The following is a 26,571-nucleotide window of genomic DNA, read 5'->3' as shown; positions in this document are numbered from 1 at the left end:
GTTTACTCAAGTTCTACATTTTTACTGCTGAATGTCTCTTACAGCTGTGCAAAAGTGACTTCTCTGTTACTGGTTTTATAGTGGGTTAACATACTGTCCTTTCACCTTTGGAGCAATTAAATCCAGCCCAGATTGATGGGCTGATGATCTGGCAGCTGGAAGGAAATATATATCAATTCTTAACCCAGTTTAGCAGCTATGGTCTGCAGTGTAAAACTTCCTACAATTTGGCCCAAGTTAGTAATTTCATTCAGAGAGTCCATGATCTGGTCTTAGAAATGCAGAAATTCACACTAGTGTAATGATGGTGGCCATCTGAAACCCATTTATATTACAGATCTGCTTCTGTTATTGCCAGATTTCTGCCACTTAATCTATGGGCAGGTGTGTCAACAGGCACTGACCCATCACTAGACTAAAATGGTGATCTGACCTTTGGGCCAGCGTTTCTATTTGCCACCAGCAATGCACAGTAGTTGAAGGCACAAGCCTCCAGTGTTGGTGTACTAACTTGACAGAGTTGCTGTCGGAGACAATCCTCTATCGTAAATGGATTTTGACTTTCCAGTTAGGATGTGATGTTGGGCCAGTTGATAACCTGGTGGGATTTTAAAACGTAAGAAATAAGAGCAGAAGTAGACCATACGACCACCTTCCCCTGCCCCCCCGCCCCCCAAGCCTGCTCTGCCATTCACTATGATCGTAGCTGATCTGCCTTAACTCCACTATCCCACCTGCTCTCCATATTCCTTGATTCCCTGAAAGTCCACAAATCTGTCTATCTCAGCCTTAAATATACTGAACAATGGAGCATCCACAACCTCCTGAGGTAGACAATTCCAAAAATTCACAACTCTGAGTGAAGAAATTTCTTCTCATCTCAGTCCTCCTGAGACTGTGCCCCTGTGTTCTAGATTCCCCAGCCAGCGGAAACAACTTTTCAGTAGCTATCCTGTCAAGCCCCTTCAGAATCTTGTATGTTTCAATGAGATCATCTCAGTTTTAGTTCAGAATTGTGATTGTAACCTACAATTCCCTCTCCATAAGCACTTTAAGCAGGTAAATGTTTCAGGCCACCACTTTTGATAGCTTGTGCTTGCTAAAATGGGGCACTTGTGCAATTCTGTAAAAAAAAAGACACATTTGTGAAGTTATTTATTTGGGAAGTTTGAGAGTTTCTGTGTGCAGACTGCTCTGAACTGTGTTAAGCAGGTTTGTGTGCAGGACAACACTTTGATTAAATCTGTGATTCATAAGATTGTAGCTTCATTATGTTGTGTGGATTACTGAGATTTTTCTTTAAAATAAAGAAAATAATTTTAGCCCACCTCATGCTTTGTACCAACCAATAACTGAGAAAGCAGGGAACAGCTCTCAAGCATTTACTGATGCTACTCTGTAGCTGGCAACTAGGAGGTGTACAAGAGCAATTTCGAGTGAACCAGGCAGGAGAAGATCGGTACTTCAGTGTGTTGGAAACAAACCTGATGCAAGCACATGTCCTGTTTCACCGGGTTGCTTTTAATAAGGGGTTTTACGTGACTGATACTAGAAAGCGTAAATGCCAGATGCATTGTGATGTTGTAGATGTGTAGAACTTTACTGCTTAGTCAACAAAGAGATGCTTTAGACAGGAGGTGCATGAGCTCCTTTTTATCAGTTTTTTGGTGAGAACAGCGTTGCTTGCGAGGTGCTCTAAATTATCTAGATTAATCCAGAAAAGCAGGACTTTGCAAGAATTGAAAATAAAATTGATGAATAGCTCCTGGATTATTTGTAGCTGTAATTTATTACACGAGGTATTAATTTTTGGCATGTGATTATTTACTAGTTGTTGTGCACAGCTTGTCGGTACAGGTTTTTTTATAAAGCATAAGTGTCCTGAATTAAATTCGACAAGAAAGTGCTGGTTACAAGATATGTGCCATTCAAAACCAGTTTAGTGGCATTTTTTAATTAGTATAAGTTAGGAATATTCGCGACAGACTAATTATAACAATTTCCCAGTCATTTCCATGGGGTATGTGCCTTGCTGGTCATGCCAATCTATTTGATTAAATGGATATAAATGACCAATTATTTCTAACCAAATTTGCTTTCAATTTTGCAGAATATCTTGCAGATTTTTTTGCCTCCTCCTGTCCCTTGTTCCTGTCAAGACCCAGGATCACTGAGATTTCCTGTGCTGAGCCACGCACCTGGAATGGGGCCAATCCTGGTCAGACCCATCAACTGGAAGGTCTAGTGTTGGCCTAGGGTCAGGAATTTTGGGCCATAGCTGTAGGCCTCTCAGATCAGGATCTTCTAACAGTTGATGGAGGACAGTAGTCAGAAGGTTCCTGTTGGAGTTGAAATATCTTCAGGGTAGGGGTGTGGGGCAGAAAGAAGGTGGCCTGCCTGCAATTCTTTGCATGGGCCTAGGGCCAGCCATAGCATCATGTTTTGTAGGCGATCTTGCCTTTGAGTACTTAGTAAGTGAGCAGTCTGGGAAATAAAGCGGAATGCTAGGCATGTCTACTGCTACCTACTTATGCCTCTGATTCGTTGACACCCAGTGCAACTGGAGGCTAATCTGCACTCCTAGCAGAGTCCGACACATTGCAGCAACAGAGACCAACAATCTGGGTATTCCTCCTCCCCTTTTGTCCTGACCTTAATGCCTGGGAATCTGGGCATTCCCCAGAGTTATAGGTCAAAAGAAATTACTCCAATCTTCTAATAGAACTGAACATTGGACAAGGCCAAATATTAGTGATGCACACAGATGCCATTCTCCCCACCTTTCCTTCAGAACCTCTGTCTGTTTGCTATCACAACCAGGCTGTTTTGACGAGAAGCATTGTAATGAAGATAAAATGGTAGGTAGGCAGGTATGACCAAGTTTCCTTTCTGCTCCCAACATTCAGTTGAAGAGAAAAATGCTAAGAGGACTTAGGATAAGAATGCTGTCAACTCAGTCTGTTAGGGCATAGTACCTCCAACATGGGCTAAAAAGAGGGAGCAACTTAACTTTACAGGATGGGGCAGAGGAAGAAATGAAGTCCAGAATCCAGTAAAAGTATGGAACTATGTGTAGGAGACTTTAATTTTCCTCCTCTGGTTGTTAATCATATATTGACAATTGTGCTCCTTATTTTGTTTGACAATCGTAAAAGAACCTTGAATTTGTAAGTGAGGCAAGTAGTTTGAAATGGCTGTTGTGAATGAAAGTTTAGATCACTAGAGAGTTTTCTATTTAGTTATTTGGATTAGATTTAAAAAATCTTCTGTGGTAATAGTTTATCAAATGATCATTTGCTAATCAAAGAATTAACTGATTTAATGAACAGAACTGCAGCCTGGTAGCAGAATCAGTAAGAGTATTGGACTCCCATTTAGAGATGTCTTTTTTTTAAAAACAAACTTCTTCCGAGCAAGATGGATCAATAGCAACAGAAGATCTCATGTTAAAGAAATCAGTAAAGTGATCTATCTCACTTTATAAATCATGTCTCCTGACAACTGTACTGATAAAGCTGTGAAGTAGCCCAGACTATCCCATGATCTAAGGGGGTGGGAGAAGTTAGGCTTAAAGACAGGAAGTAAGAGTATGAAGTGTGATAACATTTCAACAGAGACTTAACCCAGCCAGTACAGTAAAGATACAAAATACAGTTTGTGCATTTGATTTGATTGTTTGGATTGTGAACTGCAGAAGATTAATATCAAGCAGACATTTCAATAGCAATTCTATTTAGTTTTAGTGACTGAACAATTGATAATGGGATGAAAACCAACCTTGAGGAGCAGTGGTCTGTTTGGTGTGCAATGCAAATTGGGAATTTGTACCAATTCTGCGATTTAATGTATCTTAAAATCTGATTAATCATTTGTGATTGGTAGCATATTTGATCCAAAATTAACCAATTTGAATAGCCCAACGATTAAAAAAAATCTAAATTTAGACTAATAAATTTTGGTATCAAAATTACCATGGAATAAGATTTAGTTACTACTTTGGAACCTGCTTTGTGTGGATATGACTTTATAACTTGGTGTTTTCTGAATCTCAGTGCATGATCTTTATGATTATGAATATTTATGATTTTTTTTCCTGTAAGCTGCAGGTTCTAATCAAGAAAGTAGTTATATTATGATAATCATAAAACATAATTAACGTAATAGCCCACTGTTGGAGGATGCTTGCGGTGCTGTGTTAACCCCTGGAGAACTTTCTACTGGAATTAAACACAGACAGTGGGGTTAAAATACTCTAGTTGATCATAGAATGTTGCAAATGAAGAAATGCCCTGTTCTTTCACCTTTTTCTCTAATTTGCTTTGTGTTACTAATTAGAAACCTGCAGAAAATAATTTTGGCAGTTATAGGGTAGAAGCCTGTTAACAGAACGCCTCCCATGGTGAGCAAAACACTCTATCCAGTTATTCTTATTAAAGAAGACCTATTAAAAAGTACATGTGCCAGTTTTGATTGACAGTAATGCATCCTGGAACTGGCCACGATCTGAATTCATTATTCTATCAGTAACAGGTTTACAATTGATGATTAAAGGGGTAAACATAACCCATTGAGTCATTGTATGGTGACAGCCCCCGCCCCCCCCCCCCAGAAGGTTATGCAAAATCTTCTGTTCTTAATCATACTCATACTTTATCTGTTCATGAAAACCAATCAGTTTCATTTCAAAGGTCTGAAAGAGCTGTACTACTTGGTTAACTACATGCAAATAAAACTGACTTTTTAAAAAAACTTAATGTCTTTGAAGCCAGTACCAAATCAGTAGCTGATCCTTTAAATCAACAATCCTATTCTAAACTATTTTTTTAAAGCAGGAATTTCTTACTGAAATCTTTGTAGGATTTGTGCATAAATTTGTATTTACTAACCTGGTCATTGGCATAGACTCTTGTTAAATATTTGTGCATTAGTTTGAAACTGATGAGGGTTTCTGTTTTTTTTCTAAATGTGATACTGTAAACTAGGAATATTTCAAGACCAGTATATTTTACAAGACTCTATAGAGTATTTGAATCGAATACAGAAATAGATTTTCCTAATATCCGTGCACAGAAGATATAGAGTATTGGGATCCTCCATATCAAACAATTGAAGTAATTCTGTTCTGCAAGGAATTCAGGCACAGTTGGCGTCCTTCATGGTAGGTGGCCAAAGTGCAGACTTTCTCGGGTAATGGCAGGGCAGCATGCTTAAAAGACTTGATTCTCTTTACAAATCTATTTGTGCTCTGGTTGATTCAACAAGAAACCGTTTTTCTCCCCACAGGGGAGTAAACTAGGTCAACAGTGTCAGTAAATCTGTAGGGAGCCACTTGAGAAATCCCCCAGTAGGCTGCAGGCAGATAATGATAGGACACCCACAGGGAAGGATAAAGTGCTGAATGAGAAGGAAGACAGTGATGATCTACCCAAGAGTAGTTTGCTAAGCCAGAGTTCCACATTTATTGACTATTTGATGTGCAAATAGGTCAAAACTTCATTGTGCTCACTGCAGAAGCCCCAGGACTGCGATTCAGGTTCTTCAGATCTTGAATAAACTGTAAGAAGTAACTTTTGTGCCTGTTTTCCTATGGGCTGTTATCACAGGGGTTTGGGATGGCACAATTTATCAGGATTAGTTCCAAGGATAACCTGCATGTCCAGTACCCACTAGTTGAATCAGGGCAGGATCTATGACAAAAGACCTCCATCTATGGCTCTGGGGCAAACTCTGCTGGTTGTAAAGTTTCCCTGATCAAAACACAAAATGTTCTGAGATTTTAACATTCAGTCTGCTAAGTATGGCTACGGTTGTTGCTTTCAGATCTCTATTTCACAAAAAGACTTTGATTTACATTAAAATTAAATCTATTTATTTTAGATTTGTAAAATAGTTTCTGTACTTAAATAAGACAAACCTCACACTGCTTTTACATTTTGTCATAACAGTGATCCATTTTCAATAATTGGTCCAATTTTAATTTTCACATTAAAAAACTCTGTTTTCGTCCAGACATTCAGCACTAGATTCCAGTAACACTTTTTTTTTGATCAATTCAATAAAATTGACAGCAAAATCACAAGTGGAAGCAAAGTTGCTTTGTGCAAAGTGAAACATTTGAGTAGTGTGTTAAACTGTGTCTGAACTGAGATCTGGTAATGGTCTTTGCTGGTTGAGCCTCATAATATAGTTGCAACTCACCAATGACAAAATTCTCTGTTTTGTTTGAGTTACTAAATTATTTAAAATGATAATTAACTTTAATTTGTGCTTCATTGAACTGTTTACCTGGGTAATAATCCCTAAACTAGCTGCACTTTTGTTCAGGAATTGAATATATTTAACAATGTACTTTTGCATTCAGTCCTATCTTTGATGCTGCACATCTTTGCTCTGTGTTTCTTGCATTAATGTTTAGATGCCAGCGCTGTCTAGTTGAATGTATGGTATTATAGCAAAAACTTATAATAAAATGTAAAGATTGTGTTTTTTATGATTTAAGGTGAATGAACCAGATGACTTCTGATCTGGCGCTGATGGTTTTTTCCATCATCTGAATATCTCAATTGTATCACTGCCCTGTTCTTTGTTCTTAGCTATCCAGTACCTGTGTCCTTACGTGCACCAGGTCCTGTTTGCCCATCACCCCTGTGCTCGCTGACCTACCGTGGCTCCTGATTAAGCAACACCTTGATTTTAAAATACTCATCATTGCTTTCAAATCCCACCATGGCTTCACCCGTCCCTAACTCTAATCTCCTCCAGCCTCATAAACCCCTCCCCACCCGCCCGAGATACCTGCGCTCATCAAATTCCGGCCTCTTGAGCATCCCTGATTTTATTAGTTTCTCTATTAGCGGCCGTGCCATCAGTTGCTAAGGCCCTAAGCTCAAGAATTCCCTCCCTAAACATCTCCACCTCTTTACCTCCCTTTTCTCCTTTAAGGTGCTCCTTAAAACCTACCTATTTGGCCAAGCTTTTGGCTATCTGCCCTAATATCTCCTTATGTGACTTGATGTCAAATTTATTTTTATAATGCTCCTGTGAAGCACCTTGTAACGTTCGATTATATTAAAGGCAAGTTGTTGTTGTACCCACTATGTGTTAGCCTTTTACTGCACATTAGCTGAAATTGCAAATATAAATGCATTAAAAGGAAAAGTTCCTTCCATATAAGGTTCTAATCACAAAGTCAAATAATGGTCAGGCTCAGGAAATACTGAAATATTGTGAACGTACCTGTTAATGTACTATTTTTGTGATAAATGCACTGCATTCAGTTAAATCTGCAGCACTGCCGCATTTTCTGTAACTTTAACCATTCCCGTTAAATTTATTTTGGGGTTTTTTATAATGAAACAAAGGGGACCTATGATGCATATTGGCTATTGATTTTTAACAAAATCATCAGAAACTCCACTGTTTTTATTTCTGCAGACGAATGCAAATTTAACAAATAGCTGCAGGTGTTCCCGTATGTTATTTCTTGGATAAATCAGATAGATTTCATCTAGTTTTAATCCAGAATCCAACAGCCACAAAAGTCTGTTCCACCTTTGTGTTTTCATGCTTGTGCATGCAAATATATTGGCGCTTCCACCATCCAAATGAACAGAGTTAAATTGTTTGATTTTCATTGGGCAGGTAGCGCAGGACAATTTGGGCATATCAATATTTGCTATTAATTTTTACACAGGCCATTCATCTGGTTTGACTCAAAGTGCCATATGTCCCATCTAGTGTGTGAAAATGATGCAGAACAAAATGAAATTCAGTCTAAATCAAAACTGCGTTTATTCATAAAACATTCTTGCTCTGTAATGGAACATAGTGCTGCACAAAGTTGTTGAGACTTTTGCCTATGTTCATGAAAGTGAATTGGACTTTGACGTTAATGTCAAGTTTGCCTTTGCTTTTACTGTATCAACTGCCCTTTATGTTAATATCTTTTAGGTCCTCCGAGCTCCAGGTGGCGGGAGTATGGCGCCTTGACAATCATCATGGCTGGGATTGCATTTGGCTTTCACCAACTATACAAGGTACAGTTGTAGCTTTCCCTACACAATTGCTTTTGAATTTAAGATAAAATGCTATTTCTTGTCGCTAGGATTTCAGTACAGCATAAACGTTTTATATCATGTCCAGTTGAATTGTGCAATACACAAATTTTAAGACTGCAATTATAGATTTTGCCACTCCAAATGGTGAGTTGTGTCTAAAGAGCATTTTGAGCTTTATAGCCCTAAGGCAAAATAATGATGGTTGCAATTCTATTGCGAATGATGGCCAAGTTGGAGATGATGAATTAAGGCTGCCTTCACACTAGAACTAGCATCAGTCTGATGTGGAGTCACGGCCCAAATTAACTTGGAAGTGAAAGCAGAAAGTGCTGGCAATACTCAGCAGGTCTAGCAGCATCTGTGGAGAGAGAAGCAGAGTTAACATTTCAGGTCAGTGAACTTTCATCAGGACTGGCAAAGGTTACAAATGTAATAGATTTTAAGCAAATAAAGCGGAGATAGGGGGGAAAGAGAGCAAAAGGGAAGCAATGTCATAGGGAAGGAGAGATTAAATGACAAAGATGTCATGGGGCAAAGGGAGTGCTAACGGTGTGAAAGGCAAAGCATTAGTTCAGAGAGAGTGTTAATGACAGAATTATGAACAGCTCTGTCCAACAGCACAAACATGAAAAATCAAGTTTAAGGCAGGTACGTAGTTAAAAAATAAAACAAAATAATTTTTTAAAAAGGCCAGTCATGCTCTGAAATTATTGAACTCAATGTTGAGTCTGGAAAGCTGTCCAGTGCCTAATTGGTAAATGAAGTGCTGTTCTTCGAGCTTGCGTTGATGTTCACTGGAACACTGCAGCAGGCCAAGGACAGAAATGTAGGCATGGAAGCAGGGTAGTGAATTGAAATGGCAAGCAACCGGAAGCTCGGGGTCATGCTTGCAGGCTGAGCAAAGGTGTTCCGCAAAGCGGTCACCCAATCTGCGTTTGATCTCCCCAATGTAGAGGATACCACACTGTGAGCAGTGAATACGGTATACGAAATTGAAAGAAGTACAAGTAAATCGCTGCTTCACCTAGAATGAGGGTTTGGAGCCTTGGATGGTGAGGAGAGAGGAGGTACAATGGCAGGTATTACACCTCCTGCGATTGCATGGGAAGGTGCTGTGGGAAGGAGACGCGGTGTTGGGGGTGGTGGAGGAGTGGGCCAGTGTGTTGCGGAGGGAACGATCCCTTCGGAATGCTGCCAGAGGAGAGGAAGGGAGATGCGTTTGGTGGTGGCATCACGCTGCAGGGGCGGAAATGGCAGAGGATGATCCTTTAGATGGTGGGGTGGACAAGGGAAAACCCTGTTGCGGTTCTGGGAGGGAGGGGAAGGGGAGAGGCAGGAGTGCGGGAAATGGGTCAGACACGGTTGAGGGTCCTGTCAACCGGGGTGGGGTGGAATCCTTGGTTGAGGAAAAAGCAAGACATATCAGAAGCGCTGTTGTGGAACGTTGCATCATCAGAGCAGATGTGTCGGAGACGGAGAAATTGGGAGAATGGAATGGAGTCCTTACAGGAGGCAGGCTGTGAGGAAATGTAGTCAAGGTAACCATAGGAGTCGGTGGGCTTATAATGAATATTAGTAGACACCCTATCCCCAGAGATGGAGACAGAGAAGTCGAGGAAGGGAAGTGTCGATGATGGACCATGTAAAGGTGAGAGAAGGGTGGAAATTGGAAGCAAAATTGATGAAATTTTCCAGTTTGGGGCGGGAGCAGGAAATGGCACCGATACAGTCATCGATGTTCCAGAAAAAGAGTTGGGGGAGGGGGCCTGAGTAGGACTGGAACAAGGAATGTACGACATACCCCACATAAAGACAGGTATAACTAGGACCCATGCAGGTACCCATAGCAACACCTTTTATTTGAAGGAAGTGAGTGGAGTTGAAGGCAAAGTTGTTCGATATGAGAATAAGTTCAGCCAGGCGGAGGAGGGTGGTGGTGGATAGGGACTGGTTGGGCCTCTGTTCGGGGAAGAAGTGGAGAGCCCTCAAACCGTCCTGTTGGGGATGGAGGTGTAGAGAGATTGGACGTCCAGACTTGGAAGTGGATGGATGTTCCCTCCTAGGGAATTTCATTCTGCTTTGCTGCAGAGTGTAGTTAAATCCTGACTCTGGTTTCATGCTATATTTGTAACATAGGTTCTTGCTACATTTGTAGTGTGAATGCAGCCTAACTAATGCACGAGAAGCGTATTGCAGTGTTAACAGATATTGGCCTAATTGCAGATTTTTATTTCATGTACTGCTTGGATATGAACACACTAAAGACAACACATCTAGTGACAACACTTGGTAACCAGCTTCTATGACAGTATTTCTTGCAACTCCCTTGTGCTGCTTACCAGCTTTTTGTTCATTCCCAGACAACTGACACCCTGACATTAATATAAACCACGTCAGTTATTGAGCTGTATACTAAATGGCTGGGATTTTTTTCAGTTAAGAAAGGAATGTATATCTCACTGATCAAAGCAGATGGGCAATGCAGAAGTACAAGCCATCATTATTTTTATGATCCAATTTATGACATTATTTCAAAATAGGCTTTCAGTGAGAAGGATAAAAGTAGGTTCTTCTGACGGGATCAAACCATGGAGGCCTTTTTCTCCTGAGTTTTAATTATTTTGTGTGTGCCAAACTGTAAGTAACCTAACTACAGTATTTATAATAATTTAGTAAATTATTGTGACAGAGTAATGTTACTTGGAAAAGCAGGCGTCAATGCATTTTGAAACAGAATCTCAGAATTGTTACAGCACAGAAGGCCTTTCAGCCCATCATGACTGCACCAGCTCTCCGAATGAGCAATTCACCTAGTTCCATTCCCTCACCTTCTCCCCGTAACCCTGCACATTCTTCCTTTTCAGATAACAATCTAATTCCCTTTTGAATGCCTCGATTGAACCTGCCTCCACCTCACTCTAAGACAGTGCATTCCAGATCTTAACCCTACATTCCTAAAATTAAAATAGCCAACCAAAAGCAGCACCACACAAGAAGTACTTCTACTATTGGCTCATGCTTAGGTCCCATTTATTTACATAATTATAATGAATGTTTCAGTTTGTACTGTGTTAGCACTGGGGTCCTCAAGCTAATTAAAATACTCAGCTATATTGTGTGCCTTTTTCAGCTTTGTCTCAAATTCCAACATGAAAATGCACTGGAATGTTCATTATTAAATCGTTGTGTTTGATTGTCAGTTATTTTACTTAGATGCTTTGGCCGTCTTAAGCCATGAATTCAGGATTTTCAACCTAGACATCTCACTAGCTCAGAACTTTTGATACTGTCAGAGGAAAAACTACTGCAATGAAAAGGTTACAAGTTTGCACAAGTATTATTTTCTCTCTTTAACTCTTTCGTCTTTGTTCTCCCTCATTTTCTCATGCTTTTTCCTGTATCTCAGCCTTTTCCTCTATCTTACATGTTTGTTCACTTTCTCTCTTTACTCCCTCGTATTGTAACTCTTTCTAGGCTTCTCTCCTGTTCCCTATTTTCCCTTTTTTCCTCTGATGTTCTGTCTCATTTTGATTGTTTTTCATTCATGTCTGTGTAGACATATTTTCATTTTCCTTCAATTTTGTTCTTTTTTTTTCTAATTATGACTTTTCTCCTCATATTACCTTTGTGCATGTTTGGTACAGCATGATGTTTGCATCATTCGCTCTCATTATTTCTTACCCTCCTGACCATTTCCTCTGGCCCTCCTGCCCCTTTATATCTCTTGCATCTTTTCTGTCTCGTGTGTGCATCCGCATGTGTGTATGTGTGTGTGTGTGTCGCTCGCTCACATGCATTCCCTTATAATTGATGAAAGGCATAGACATTCGTCCTAGATAAATAGGTCAGATTAGCACCCGAGTTCCACAGCTGAAAGCAAAATGTTCTAGCCCATTGCACTAACCAGTCCCCATGTTCATTGTAATATTTTGAAAACTAAAGTATTTATAGAGATTTGTACCATTCTTTCAGTGAAAATGTGATCGGTACTTGAAGGTGTTTATTCTGAGACCATTTTTAATATCATCTACTTGGTATTGTTAGGCATTTGAAGTAGCTAGAACAGTTTCACGAAAAGGCCAATACAATGTCACAAAAAATGATGTGCCAAATCAGACTAATCAGCCTGCCAGCATGATTAGCATCAAAGTCATCATTATACAGTTGTAGCTACAGTAGACTGTACATTTTTTCTGTATGTCAGATGAGCAACTTCTCATAGCTGTTTTCTGCACGCAGCTGATGACTGTAAAAAAGGATTGTAGGGGTTCAGAGGGTAACCTCAAATAACATCTTTAGTAATGTAACCTTCATTCAGAAACCTGGGAAGGATGGTAGCGGGTCAGGGGTCAAGTTTCACCTGGAATGAAGGCTTAAGTAATATGACGTTCATCCAAAAACCTGGAAAAATTTAGCCAGAGATTGCAGCATCTGGAAAACTAGTGTGATGTGAACCACATGCTGCAAAGCCAAGTATTAACAGAAGAAAAGTGTTGTCACAGAAATATCAACTGGAAACAGTTGGCAATTAGTGAACAATAGATATGCAATACTGTTGACTGTGACACTTTTCCGGTGCTGTTGTGTCCTGGTCACCTTCATTTCAAAGTGACTTGTATTATTGCAGGTAATCCAGGTACAAAGCTGTATTCACTTGGAACTGATTAAAACTTTTTCTAACTATTTATTGTGTTAACTAGTGCTGTTTGATACTAGATTGTTTTTGAGTAGTTTTGTTATCCATTTCTGGAGTCACCTCAATTTTTATTTTGGGTGCAGTTAAACAGTATTAAAAACATCCTAGTCTTGTGACAGCATGCCCTTCACAACTGCATTACATATAATTGGAAACAAAGGAATCCAGCAAGATTTCTTTTTAAAGCTGATTAAGCAAAAAACAATTATTTTAAGATGTTCAATTACTTGCTGCATTGACCTGCTTTCCTCCCCACTGTACTGAATGTCAAGCTTGGTGCTCATTTAACCCCTCTTTGTAAGGAAGATATTGTCCAACTTTATTTTGTAGTAAAGGATATCGGATAGTAAAAACCCATAAGAAAACAATAGACTGCGCACTTTTTGTTACATGAATATTTAGGAATGATTTTCTAATTTTCTTTTTTAAGGCATTGAGTACAATTGACTGATGTTGTATTGGGCCATATAATATGTAATGCATAGAAAGACCTAATAGCATTATTCTTTGTCGATAAAGGAAGCAAGAGAAGGCCCCAAAGAAGCTGGTGATTGTGATTTTCCAGTTCAGTGCTCCTAGTGCAGTCTAGTTCATATAAAATTCTGTATTCCCGGTCCATGAATTCCCAGAATTAATGGTTGTAAAATCACGTGCTGGGGGGGGGGGTTGCAGAATTCCTGATATATATTCCCAGCCTGCATCAGGTGCACTAATACAAAAAAATTCCAGCTGACGTATTTTATGTTCTGTAATACATCTAAATAGATGTTTACATGTAGCTTGATTTTATATAAGTAGAGTTAAGATCATTTTAACTTTTGCAATTATATGAAATTGCCATTAAATGGATCAAGTGCACAGAAAATTAAGTTGAAGCTAATTGGATTTCACTGTTGGTTTTTAAGCTGGTTGTTTCAAATGTCACTTTATTTGCAAATTGCCACATGGAAACCACACAAGCACTTTGTGTCACATTTTCCTCATCGCACTGTTCCAGCTCAACATCAGCAATGTCAAGATAGACCTACTAGGACAAAAAAAACTCATTTTGTAAGATCGTAATTTCACACTTTCTGGTTGTTTTCAGTTATGCTAGCTTAATGTGTTACACTTGAAACAGAAAATTTGTAGGATTTTATAAAATGACCATTTATCAAATCACCCTGACTTAGAAGAAAGTTTGATGGTAACCATAACTGTTGACCATTAAATAGATGATTATATTGAGGAAAGTGATCCTAAATTATTATTAGGATTCGTGGCACCGTTACTGAAAATATTTGAATCCAATTAAAATAACTCAATGCCAAAATGCAATGGAGCGAGACCAGTGTAACAATAAATGTTGATTACCCCCCCCCCACCCCCCCTCCCCCACTCCCCCAGAAGTTCCCAATTCTGCCTTTGTGCTTTGTGTTGAAACCAACAAAGATTACGTGCTGATTATTGAGCAAAAAAACTAGACTTTCTAACTACTCTACTCCACTTGGTGCGGGATGTTCTTCCAGTGATTGCTTTTTTTTTTGGAGGTGAGATGGGGAGTGGGGGAATAGGGGTGGAATCAGAAGCCTATATGGTCAGTGTTCCAATAGGCAATTCTTTGCATTTATTGGATTGATGCAAAAAATTGCATTGTGTTCTTATGGAGGCTGGGTCATTGAATATTTTTAAGGCTGAGTTAGATAGATTCTTGATTGACAAGGGAGTCAAAGATTATGGCAGGTAGACAGGAATGTAGAGTTGAGGCCACAATCAGATCAGCCATGATCTTTTCAAATGGTGGAGCAGGCTCAAGGGGCTGAATGGCCTACTCCTGCTCCTAGTTCATATGTTCATATGAAAGTGTGGATGTTTTTCAGTTTTTGTTTTGCTGCTATGACTTTGTACAGGACCGAGAGCACAAAGATATCTCTCTTGCTCATTAAAATAAAAGAAAATTACTGTAGATGCTGGAAATCTGAAATAAAAGCAAAGTTCTGGAAATACTCAGCAGGTCACATAGCATCTGCGGAGAGAGATGCAGAATTAATGTTTCAGGTCTGTTACCTTTCATCAGAACTGGCAAAGGTTAGAAAGGAAATAGGTTTTAAGCAAGTGAAGGTGTGGGGGAGGGGAGGGGTGTGGTGGCGTGGGGGGTTTGTGGGGAAGAAAACAAAACAGAAGATGTGTGATAGGGCAGAGGGCAGGAGAGATTAAATAACACAGATATCATGGGACAAAGGCAAAGAGAGTGTTAATGCTTGTGTTGAAAGACAAAGCATTAGTCCAGAGAGAGTGTTAATGGCAAAGTAATTAGCAACTCTGTCCAAAAGCACAAACACGACACCCTGGTCTACTCCATCACCCCCGACACCTCGTCCCCATCCCTTGGCACTTTCCCATGCAATCACAGGAGGTGTAATACCTGCCCCTTTACCTCCTCACTATCCAAGGCTCCAAACACTCCTTCCAGGTGAAGCAGCGATTTACAAGTTCTTCCTTCAATTTAGTATACTGTATTCGCTGCTCACAATGCAGTCGCCTCTACATTGGGGAGACCAAACGTAGATTGGGTGACTGCTTTGCGGAACAGCTCCACTCAGTGCGAAAGTATGACCCCGAGCTTCCGGTTTCTTGCCATTTCAGCACAAACCCCCTGCTCTCATGCTCCCATTTCTATCCTTGGCCTGCTGCAGTGTTCCAGTGAACGTTAACGCAAGCTCGAGGAGCAGCACCTCATCTTTCGATTAGGCACTCTACAACCTTGCGGATTGAACATTGAGTTCAACCATTTCAGAGTGTGACTGGTCTGTTTTTAAAAATATTTTTCTATTTTATTATTTTTTAACCATGTGCCTGTTTTTCATGTTTGTGCTTTTGGACAGAGCTGCACATTACTCTGCCATTAACACTCTCTTTGCCTTTGTCCCATGACATCTGTGTTATTTAATCTCTCCTGCCCTCTGCCCTATCATGTACCTTCCCCTTTGTTTTCTTCCCCATCAAACCTTCCCCCCACCAGCACCTTCACTTGCTTAAACCTAATCCTTTTCTAATTTTTGCCAGCTGTGACGAAAGGTCACTGACCTGAAACGTTAACTCTGCTTCTCTCTACACAGATGCTGTCTGACCTGCTGAGTATTTCCAGAACTTTGTTTTTATCTCTCTCGCTCTTTGGTTACAAGGCTACTCCTTGGGCTTCACTCTGAATATTAAAAGAATTGCTGTATTTATGACCGGTGAGCCTAAAAGCATCACACGGTTAACTAGTTTGCTGTGAAGGCAAATTGACAACTGGTACCAGATTGTTACTATGTGAAAAGCTTCTCATTCACCATGATTTTCATGAGTTTGGTAGATGACAGGTGTAGAGGCTGGAGATAGGGCGAGAGAGAGGAGCACGGCGGGAGCAGAGGTTTAAAAAGTGCGCCAAAAGCCCAGAGTTGGAGACCGGAGACAGAGCAAGAGAGAGGAGCACAGCAGGAACGGAGAGAAAGAGAGAGGAGCACGGCAGGAACGGAGAGAGAGAGAGGAACATGGTGGGAGCAGCAGGAGCGGAGCAGGGAAAAATCGAAAAGTGACATCAGACTGACGTCACAATGAGCAGTGAGAGCAGGGAAGCAGAGAGCTGCTGGGGTGAGTATACAGGTAAGCTTTTAATTTAATTGAATTTAAATCGAACATAGCATCAAACATCACAGGCAAGCAGGTAGGTGATTGGTTTGGGAAGAAGCTACCAGTTTGGTGAGTATCTGGTAAGTGATTAAGGTCCATTCTAATCCTAACATTTAAAGTTGTAAAGGAACTAGTGGTACGCTTAATAAAATACATTAAAAATAAGGAAAATAAAATAAATAATTGAATAAAATAATTAGGTGGTTAATTAAAATGCATTAAGGATGGCAGGACAGGTGATGTGTCACGGCTGCAGCATGTGGGAGCTCCTGGATGCCAGTGTGATCCAGGGCAAAAACGTCTGCAGTAAGTGTTTTCTTCTCGAAGAGCTTCAGCTCAGAGTCATTGAACTGGAGTCCAAGCTGCAGACGCTGCAACACATCAGGGAGGGGGAAAGTTCCCTGGACATTTTGCACCAGGAGGCGGTCACACCCCTTAGGATAGGGTCTTCTGATTTGGTCAGTGGTCAGGGATAGGAGAGTGTGGCTGCAGCTGAAGCAGGTAAGGGGACCCAGAGGGCAGGAGTGCAGGAGCCTCAGCCTTTGCGATTGTCCAACGGGTCTGAGGTTCTTTCAGTTTGTTTGGATAAGAGTTGGGGCTGCAGGTTGGATGAGCAACCTGACCATGGCACCGTGGTACAGAAAGCTATTCAAGTGGAGGGAGAAAAAAGGAATGTACTGGTAGTAGGGGACAGTATAGTTAGAGGGATTGACACTGTTCTCTGCAACAAAGAGCGAGAGCCTAGACGGCTGTGTTGTCTGCCCGGCACCAGGGTTCGGGACATCTGCTCAGGGTTGGAGAGGAACTTGCAGTGCGAGGGGGAGGATCCCGTCGTCGTGATCCATGTAGGTACCAACGACATAGGCAGGACAAGGAAAGAGGTTCTGCATCGTCAGTATGAGGAACTAGGCCCCAAATCAAGAAGCAAAACCTCAAAGGTAATAATCTCTGGATTATTACCTGAGCCATGTGCAAATTGCATAGGGCAAATAAGATTAGAGGAATTAATGCATGGCTCAAAGACTGGTGTGGTAGAAGTTCTGGTTCGTGGGGCACTGGCACCAGTACTGGGGAAAGTGGTGAATGTACCATTGGGATGGTCTACACCTGAACCACGCTGGGGCTGATGTTCTAGTGAGCTACATAACTAGGGAAGTAGAGAGGGTTTTAAACTGAATAGTGGGGTCAAGGGATCAAATTTGGGAAGATATGGTAAATCGAGGATTAGAGACAAGGCAAGAGAGGAAGGTATTAATATGGGAAATGATTAACAGATTGTGATAGGAAGGGACAGAGTGTACAAATCTAAGAGTAAATCAACAGGTTAGGCTAGAGGTTACAAAAATAATAAAAGGACAAAACTCAAGGTTCTGTATCTGAATGCATGTAGCATTCAAAACAAAACAGATGAACTGAGAGCACAAATAGACATAAATAAGTACGATTTGATGGCCATTACGGAGACATGGCTGCAGAACGACATAGATTGGGACCTGAATATTGAAGGATCATGGCATTTAGGAAGGACAGAAAGCTAGGAAAAGGTGGAGGGGGTAGCTCTGTTAATTAATGACGGTATTAGCACAATAGAGAGGGATAACCGAAGTTCAGAAGACCAGGATGTAGAAGCAGTTTGGGTAGAGATGAGAAATCATGAAGGCAAGAAGTCACTTTGGGAATGGTGTACAGGCCTCCTAACATTAACCGCACTGTAGGACGGTGTATAAAGGAAGAAATAATGGCAGCTTGTCAGAAAGGTACAGCGATAATTATGGGGGATTTTAACCTACATATAGACTGGAAAAATCAGATGGGCAGAGGTAGCCTAGATGAGGAGTACATAGAATGTTTTCGGCATAATTTCTTGGAACAATACGTTCTGGAGCCAACCAGAGAGCAGACTATACTAGACCTGGTATTGTACAATGAGATAGGATTAATTAATGACCTTATAGTTAAGGCGCCCTTAGGTAGCAGCGATCATAATATGATTGAATTTTACATTCAGTTTGAGGGAGAGAAGAGTGGGTCCAAGACTAGTATTTTTAACTTAAATAAGGGCAATTATGAGGGCATGAAAGCAGAGCTAGCTAAACTGAACTGGCAAATTAGGTTAAGGGATAGGTCAATAGAGATGCAGTGGCAGACATTTAAGGGGATCTTTCAGAATACACAAAATAGATACACTTCAATGAGAAAGAAAAATTCCAAGGGTGGAATCTGCCAAGCGTGATAAACTAAAACAGCATCAAACTTAAAGAAAAAGCCTATAATTGCGCAAAGATGGGAGGCAGATCAGAAGATTGGACAGAATATAAAAAACAGCAAGAATAACTAAAAGGTTGATATGGAAGGTAAAATTAGAGTACGAGAGAAAGCTAGCTAGAAATATAAAGGCAGATAGTAAGAGTTTCGATAGATATTTAAAAAAGAGTTAACAAAGTGAGCATTGGTCTTATAGAAAGTGAGTCTGGGGAATTAATAATAGATAATAAGGAGATGACAGATGACTTGAACAGATATTTTGCATCGGTCTTCACTATTGAGGATACAAGTAACATCCCAGTATTAGCTGTAAGTCAGGAAATGGAAGGGAGGGAGGAACTCAAGAAAATTACGATCACCAGGGAAGTGGTACTGAACAAATTGTTGGAGCTGCGGGCTGACAAGTCCCCGGGTCCTGATGGACTTCATCCTAGGGTGTTAAAAGAAGTGGCTAGTGAGATAGTTGATGCATTAGTTTTAATTTTCCAGAATTCCCTAGGTTTGGAGAAGGTTCTGTTAGTTGGAAAATAGTGAATGTAACTCCTTTACTCAAAAGGAGAGACAAAAAGCAGGAAACTACAGGCCAGTTGGCTTAACATCTCTCTTGGGGAAAACATTAGAAGCTATTATTAAAGACGTTATAGCAGGGCATTTAGAAAAATTCAAGTTAATCGGGCACAGTCAACATGGATTTGTAAAAGGGAAATAGGGAAACCATGTTTAACCAACTTATTGGAGTGCTTTGAGGGAATTACATGTGCTGTGGATAAAGGGGAACTGGTGCATGTATTGTACTTAGATTTCCAGAAGGCATTTGATAAGGTGCCACATCAAAGGTTATTGCAGAAAATAAAAGCTCATAGTGTAGGGGGTAACATATTGGCATGGATAGAAGATTGGCTAGCTAACAGGAAACAGAGGAGGCATAAATGGGTCATTTTCTGGTTGGCAAGATGTAACGAGTGGTGTTCCACAGGGATCAGTGCTGGGGCCTCAACCTTTTACAATGTATATCAATGACTTAGATGAAGTGACTGAAGGTATGGTTACTAAATTTGCTGTTGACACAAAGATAGATAGGAAAGTAACTTGTGAAGAGAACATAAGGGTGCTACAAAGGGATATAGATAGGTTAAGTGAGTGGGCAAAAACCTGGCAAATGGAATATAATGTGGGGAAGTGTGAAATTGTCCACTTTGGCAGGTAGAATAAAAATGCATAATATCTAAATGGTGAGTGATAGCAGAGCTCTGAGATGCAGAGGGATCTGGGTGTCCTAGTGCATGAATTGCAAAAGGTTAGTGTGCAGGTACAGAACATAATTAGGAAAGCTAATAGAATGTTATCGTTTATCGCAAGGGGAATTGAATACAAAAGTAGGGAGGTTATGCTTCAACTATACAGGGAATTGGTGATACCACATCTGGAGTACTATGTATAGTATCGGTCTCCTTATTTAAGGAAGGATGTAAATGCATTGGAGGAAGTATAGAGAATGTTTAGTAGTCTAATACCTGGAATGGGCGGGCTCTCTTACGAGGAAAGATTGGACAGGCTAGGCTTGTATCCGCTGGAATTTAGAAGAGTAAGAGGCGACTTGATTGAAACATATAAGATCCTGAGGAGTCTTGACAGGGTGGATGTGGGAAGGATGTTTCCCCTTGTGGGAGAATCTAGAACTGGGGTCTTCTTTGGCCTCCTTGTCTCGAGAGACAATGGGTAAGCACCTGGAGGTGGTCAGTGGTTTGTGGAGCAGCGCCTGGAGTGGCTAAAAGGCCAATACTAGAGTGACAGACTCTTCCACAGGTGCTGTAGAAAAAATTGGTTGTCGGGGCTGTTACACAGTTGGCTCTCCCCTTGCGCTTCTGTCTTTTTTCCTGCCAACTGCTAAGTCTCTTCGGCTCGCCACACTTTAGCCCCGCCTTTATGGCTGCCCGCCAGCTCTGGCGATCGCTGGCAACTGACTCCCACGACTTGTGATCAATGTCACAGGACTTCATGTCATGTTTGCAGACCTCTTTAAAGTGGAGACATGGACGACCGGTGGGTCTGATACCAGTGACGAGCTCACTGTACAATGTGTCTTTGGGGATCCTGCCATCTTCCATGCGGCTCACATGGCCAAGCCATCTCAAGGGCCGCTTACTCAGTAGTGTGTATAAGCTGGGGATGTTGGCCGCCTCGAGGACTTCTGTGTTGGAGATACGGTCCTGCCACCTGATGCCAAGTATTCTCCGGAGGCAGCGAAGATGGAATGAATTGAGACGTCTCTCTTGGCTGACATACGTTGTCCAGGCCTCGCTGCCATAGAGCAAGGTACTGAGGACACAGGCTTGATACACTCGGACTTTTGTGTTCCGTGTCAGTGCGCCATTTTCCCACACTCTCTTGGCCAGTCTGGACATAGCAGCGCTTGTTGGTTTCTGCATCGAGAGACAGGGTCTTGGTGATAGTTGAGCCTAGGTAGGTGAACTCTTGAACCACTTCCAGAGCGTGGTCGCCGATATTGATAGATGGAGCATTTCTGACGTCCTGTCCCATGATGTTCGTTTTCTTGAGGCTGATGGTTAGGCAAATTCATTGCAGGCAGCCGCAAACCTGTCAATGAGACTCTGCAGGCACTCTTCAGTGTGAGATGTTAAAGCACCATCGTCGGCAAAGAGGAGTTCCCTGATGAGGATTTTCCGTACTTTGGTCTTCGCTCTTAGACGGGCAAGGTTGAACAACCTGCCCCCTGATCTTGTATGGAGGAAAATTCCTTTTTCTGAAAACTTGAACGCGTGTGAGAGCAGCAGGGAGAAGAAAAGCCCCAACAATGTGGGTGTGAGAACACAGCCCTGTTTCATGCCACTCAAGATAGGAAAGGGGTCTGATGAGGTGCCGCTATGCTGAATTGTGCCTTTCATATTGTCATGGAATGAGGTGATGATACTTAGTAGCTTTGGTGGACATCCGATCTTTTCTAGTAGTCTGAAGAGACCACGTCTGCTGACGAGGTCAAAGGCTTTGGTGAGATCAATGAAAGCAACGTAGAGGGGCATCTGTTGTTGGTAGCAGCATTTCTCCTGTATCTGACGAAGGGAGCACAGCATGTCAATGGACGATCTCTCTGCACAAAAGCCACACTGTGCCTCAGGGTAGACGCGCTCGGCCAGCTTCTGGAGCCTGTTTAAAGCGACTCGAGCGAAGACTTTCCCCATTATGCTGAGCAGGGAGATTCCACGGTAGTTGTTGCAGTCACCGCGGTCACCTTTGTTTTTATAGGGGGTGATGATATTGGCATCGCGCATGTCCTGAGGTACTGCTCCCTCGTCCCAGCACAGGCAAAGCAGTTCATGGAGTGCTGAGAGTATAGCAGGCTTGGCACTCTTGATTATTTCAGGGGTAATGCCGTCCTTCCCAGGGCTTTTCCACTGGCTAGAGAATCAATGGCATCACTGAGTTCCGATTTTGTTGGCTGTACGTCCAGCTCATCCATGACTGGTAGAGGCTGGGCTGCATTGAGGGCGGTCTCAGTGACAACATTCTCCCTGGAGTACAGTTCTGGGTAGTGCTCAACCCAGCGGTCCATTTGCTTGCGTTGGTCAGTGTTTGTGTCCCCTGATTTAGATTTGAGGGTGGCGATCTTCTTAATGGTTGGCCCAAAAGCTCTCTTAATGCCATCATACATTCTTCTGATGTTTCCGGTGTCTGAGGCCAGCTGAATATGACTGCATAGGTGTTGCCAGTAGTCATTTGTGCAGTGCTACTGGCTGCTTTAAGTGCTACGGATGTTAACTTGCTGGGGGCTATCTTGTAGTTCAACAGTGCAATGCGTTTAGCGGCTATGACAGGTTCCAGCTCTTCATTATGAGATTGAAACCAGTCTGCATTTCTCTTCACACGTTTGCCATAGGTGGTCAAAGCTGACTCATAGATGGCGTCTCTGATGTGGGCCCACTTGGTCTCAGCATCCCCTGTGGGAGTGTTTTGAGGGGCTTTTACAAGTGAATTTAGAAATTTTTGTAACAGCTGTGGATAAGAAATTCTGCTCGTGTTGATGCGCGGGTGGCCCTTCTGCTTGGAGTGATGCAGCTTCTTTGGTTTGAGTCTAACCTTGCTGCACACTGTTTAAAAATAAGTGGTCGCCCATTTAACATCTGAATTTTTCGTGAGTCTTTGGAATTCTCTTCCTGAAAAGGCGTTGGAAGTAGAGTCTGAATATTTTTAAGGCAGAGGTAGATAGATTCTTGATAAGCAAGGGGGTGGAAGGTTATTGGGGGTAGGTGGAAATGTGGAGTAATCAGTTCAGCCATGAACTTATTGAATGGCAGAGCAGGCTCAAAGGGCCGAGTGGCCTACTCCTGTTCCTAATTCGTATGTTTGTGTTGAGGGGTTTGGATAATTAAGTGTTTGCTGTATTACACTCAGCTGAGGCAAAACTGCATTTGCTGGAATATCAAAGGACACAACTGGTTGTTTACCTGTGGCTTTAAAAATCTAATGTAATTTTTCTAAGCTAGTGGCTTTTCCGTGATTATGTAATTGCATAATATTAGGATTATATCCTTCTCTACAACTTGATAGGTTTCAATTTAAGTTTCGAGTAGAATGCTAAAGGTATTTGTGTGAACATTGCTCCCAATCTCTCCCAGATTAAGACAACCAGTTTAGAGCACTTGTATAAAAGCAAAATACTGCGGATGCTGGAAATCTGAAACAAAAACAAGAAATGCTGGAATCACTCAGCAGGTCTGGCAGCATCTGTGGAAAGAGAAGCAGAGTTAACGTTTCGGGTCAGTGACCCTTCTTCGGAACACTAGAGCACTTGTATGTTCTACCTGTTGTTAGACCGTAGCCTTCTGTTATATTACTTCCAAGGAATGAATACAGTTCCAGTATGGAAATTATTCCAGGTGTAAATCATGGTGTTACCGACATCTCAGATATCGAGTCCCATATCTCTGGCTTCCCTTGGATTGTATTCTTTATATCCTATGCACCTGTTGTGTGACAGTACAGCTTTTGTCATTACTGTTTGCATCACGTGTTCCTGGCACCCGATGCAGTGCTATGTAGATTTATTTTTAACTAGTTAAATATGAAACAAAAATAAACTTCAAAGCAGCAGGAGCATGGTGCTACATCACTTATCAATAAGCATATGGGCTATGAAGGCATTAAGTAACTACTTAATAAAGTTCATATTCTTAATGACTGAATACAACCTGGAAAATTGAAGAATTGTCTACCAACATCCACTGTATTTCTGTTAACTGAAACATTTTTTCCACTATACACATAGCTTAAATGATATCCAGTTTCTACATTGCATCTTACATGACTTATAGTGTGTTTCTGACAATGCTTCTATTTTTCTCTTAATCTTCCCTTTCATGAGCTCCTCACACCATGCATGATTCTCCAACAAGTCTAATGCTAGGTCTTGTTGAATAACAGGTGCAAATCCACACCCAAGTGTGTGCCGCAGTTTCAAAATTCAGTTTTGCTGCACTCCTCCAATTCTGGCCTCTTGTGCAACCCCAATTTTAATTGCTCCACCATTGGCAGCCATGCTTTTAGCTGCCAAAGACCTAAGCTCTGGAATTCTCTCCATAAACCTCTCTAACTCTCTTTCTTCCTTTTAAGATGCTCCTTAAAACCTACTACTTTTGGTCATTTGCCCTAATATCTCCTCACATGACTTGGTGTCAAATTTTGTTTAATAATGTACCTGTGGACTGCCTTGGGACATTTTGTTATGTTAAATGCACTCTAATTGCAAGTTATGAGGCAAGCACATTTGTGAGATCAAACTTGTAATACTATAATATATCCACCAGTTCATGGCTGGTAAAAAAAAATCAGCCTATTTCTTTCTAGGTGTTGTTTTGAATGGTGCTGAGGGTCTAATTGCACCTAAACAAAAAAAGTTTTAGCACATTCTCAGTTCTGCTACTAGCTGTTTCCCTGCAGTAGATCCATTGATTAAGTTGCGTTAACAGTTACTTAACCCGAGTTCAAAATGTTTTATTGCAGCTTATGTCATAATCAGCTTTACACTGAATAATAACTGGAAAATCTGTTCTTGATGTTTCTCTGTAGAAATCAAGTTTAGAAAGCTAATTAAAAAATTAAACTTTACCCTTAATAGTTTGTTGCAGATGCTTCCACTTAGAGATGATCTGCTTCATTTGATCTGGTAGGCTGGATTTCAAACCAAGTATAAATAGAATCTACATAAGCTGCAACTTTACACTTTTTCGTGTGTGGAGTTGCATTCAAAAGGAATTATGTTTCTGATGGACCCAATGCCATCATGAAGTATCCCAAATTAGATGCGGTGGTTAGTGTCTACCTCAACCAAAAGCCATCCTTGTTGCTTCAGTGTAACATCTTAATATTCCATACATTTGATCCTCACGACCTTTCACATAGTCAGTGGCACTAACCTTGTTCAACCTTTTACGTTTGTAAAAAGATGATTCCCTTGACATGGGTACCTTGGGGGCATCCTGTTCTGCTCTGCTTGAAGCATGCCTGCTGTTGGCACACAGTATGTAAATCATCATGTAAAAGACCTAAAACATATAAGAGGATTTAAAAACCTGGGAGAAATTAGTGGATGAGAATTAGCAGACTTTTGGTTTCTAGAGAAATGCTGCTGATGTCCTCAAGTGGTTGGGGTACTTGGTGCAAGACAAAAATGGCTTACTGAATAAGTTCTAATTATATGAACCACCTGCCCCTCAGCTGTGCCTTTTAGTATGTTTCCCTGTTGCTCTTGCATTCAACATTCTGTCCTAATGTATCATATTCTGAGCACTGTTTCTCTTTGCCCTTCTTATAACCTTCCTTGTTCTCATTCAGTGGGCATCAAGTCTCTATCCAGGCTCCTGATGTACCTTTGCGATGAATGTTGCTCTTCACGTCTTGTGATCTCAGCAAGAGTCAGGGAATGCTGATGGGAGGTATAGGTATTGTAGCCTTCCTTGCAGTGTGAAACTAGCCTGTTCCCTCTAATGAGAATAGACTCCTGCAGATAATGGCTCAGGCATGGAGTAGGAGCTAAGTGAGTGACAAAGGGGGAAGGAGCCTTGTTCATCCAGTCCTCAGTGGAAAAGATTGTGTGGGCAGAAAATTGAAGCACATCATTTCTGGACAGAGAAGGGACTAACAATTAGAATGAGGACAAGGTAGGTGTGATTGATTTAAGCAAAAAGGAATATATATGGACCTAATGGCCTTTTCCTTCTCCTCAATTTCTTCTTTTCAAAATAATCATCTAAGCAATGGTTCCATATCATTACCTATTTTTCCCAAAGAAAAATCTCCTATACAGGTAATTCAAAAGACATTTACAGGTACTCTATTATACAACACACCTGTAACAGAGAGCCATGATTGAATCAGGAAAAGGATTAAAACAAGAAGTTTATTGGGTTTCTTCTACTCATTACTCACTGTGGAATGTTAGGTATTGGATTATTTTTTCACTATTAGTACTTCTAGGTAAAATGTAGGAATGGAATGCATACAGAGTTAATGCACCCTCGACAGTACCCCATCAGTGTCACTAACCTAACCAGAACAGCATTCCCTACTACAAGAATGTAATTTTTTCTATCTGGTTGAGAGACTGGTAATTTGTGCTGAATTAAAGTTGGCCAGGTTGTAAACTTGTGTCCAATATGGACCGTTAATAATACTGCGTGCAGCCATTTCACATTGGGCATTTACAGCTTCCCATGAGTTGTGTTGGATTCAAACCAAGACCAAGACCAAGATGTGAAAGGCTAGTATGAAAATTCACTGTTGTGCTTAGACCCTTTATTCATCAGTCTTCTGTTATGTAAAGCTGGTTAAACACTGGCCAATGTAATGTTAATCCTGGGAATAAGGAGAAAACAGATAAGGTGA

At 41.1% G+C, this 26,571-nt stretch overlaps 1 protein-coding gene across 5 annotated transcripts in view; it reads left to right on the top strand.

Annotated features, from left to right (window-relative positions):
- The window catches only part of pex14 (peroxisomal biogenesis factor 14), a 253,197-nt gene that overhangs the window by 160,464 nt on the left and 66,162 nt on the right, over window positions 1–26,571 (top strand). For all 5 annotated transcript variants that reach the window (XM_068016938.1, XM_068016935.1, XM_068016937.1 and 2 more), the window contains one exon: window positions 7,951–8,036. In XM_068016938.1, coding sequence (XP_067873039.1) covers window positions 7,951–8,036 — 86 coding nt within the window. The remainder of the gene's footprint in view (window positions 1–7,950; window positions 8,037–26,571) is intronic.

This window comes from Heterodontus francisci, chromosome 37 (assembly GCF_036365525.1).
Source record: "Heterodontus francisci isolate sHetFra1 chromosome 37, sHetFra1.hap1, whole genome shotgun sequence".
Classification (NCBI taxonomy): Eukaryota; Metazoa; Chordata; class Chondrichthyes; order Heterodontiformes; family Heterodontidae; genus Heterodontus; species Heterodontus francisci.
This window is presented reverse-complemented; position numbering and strand designations above follow the sequence as displayed.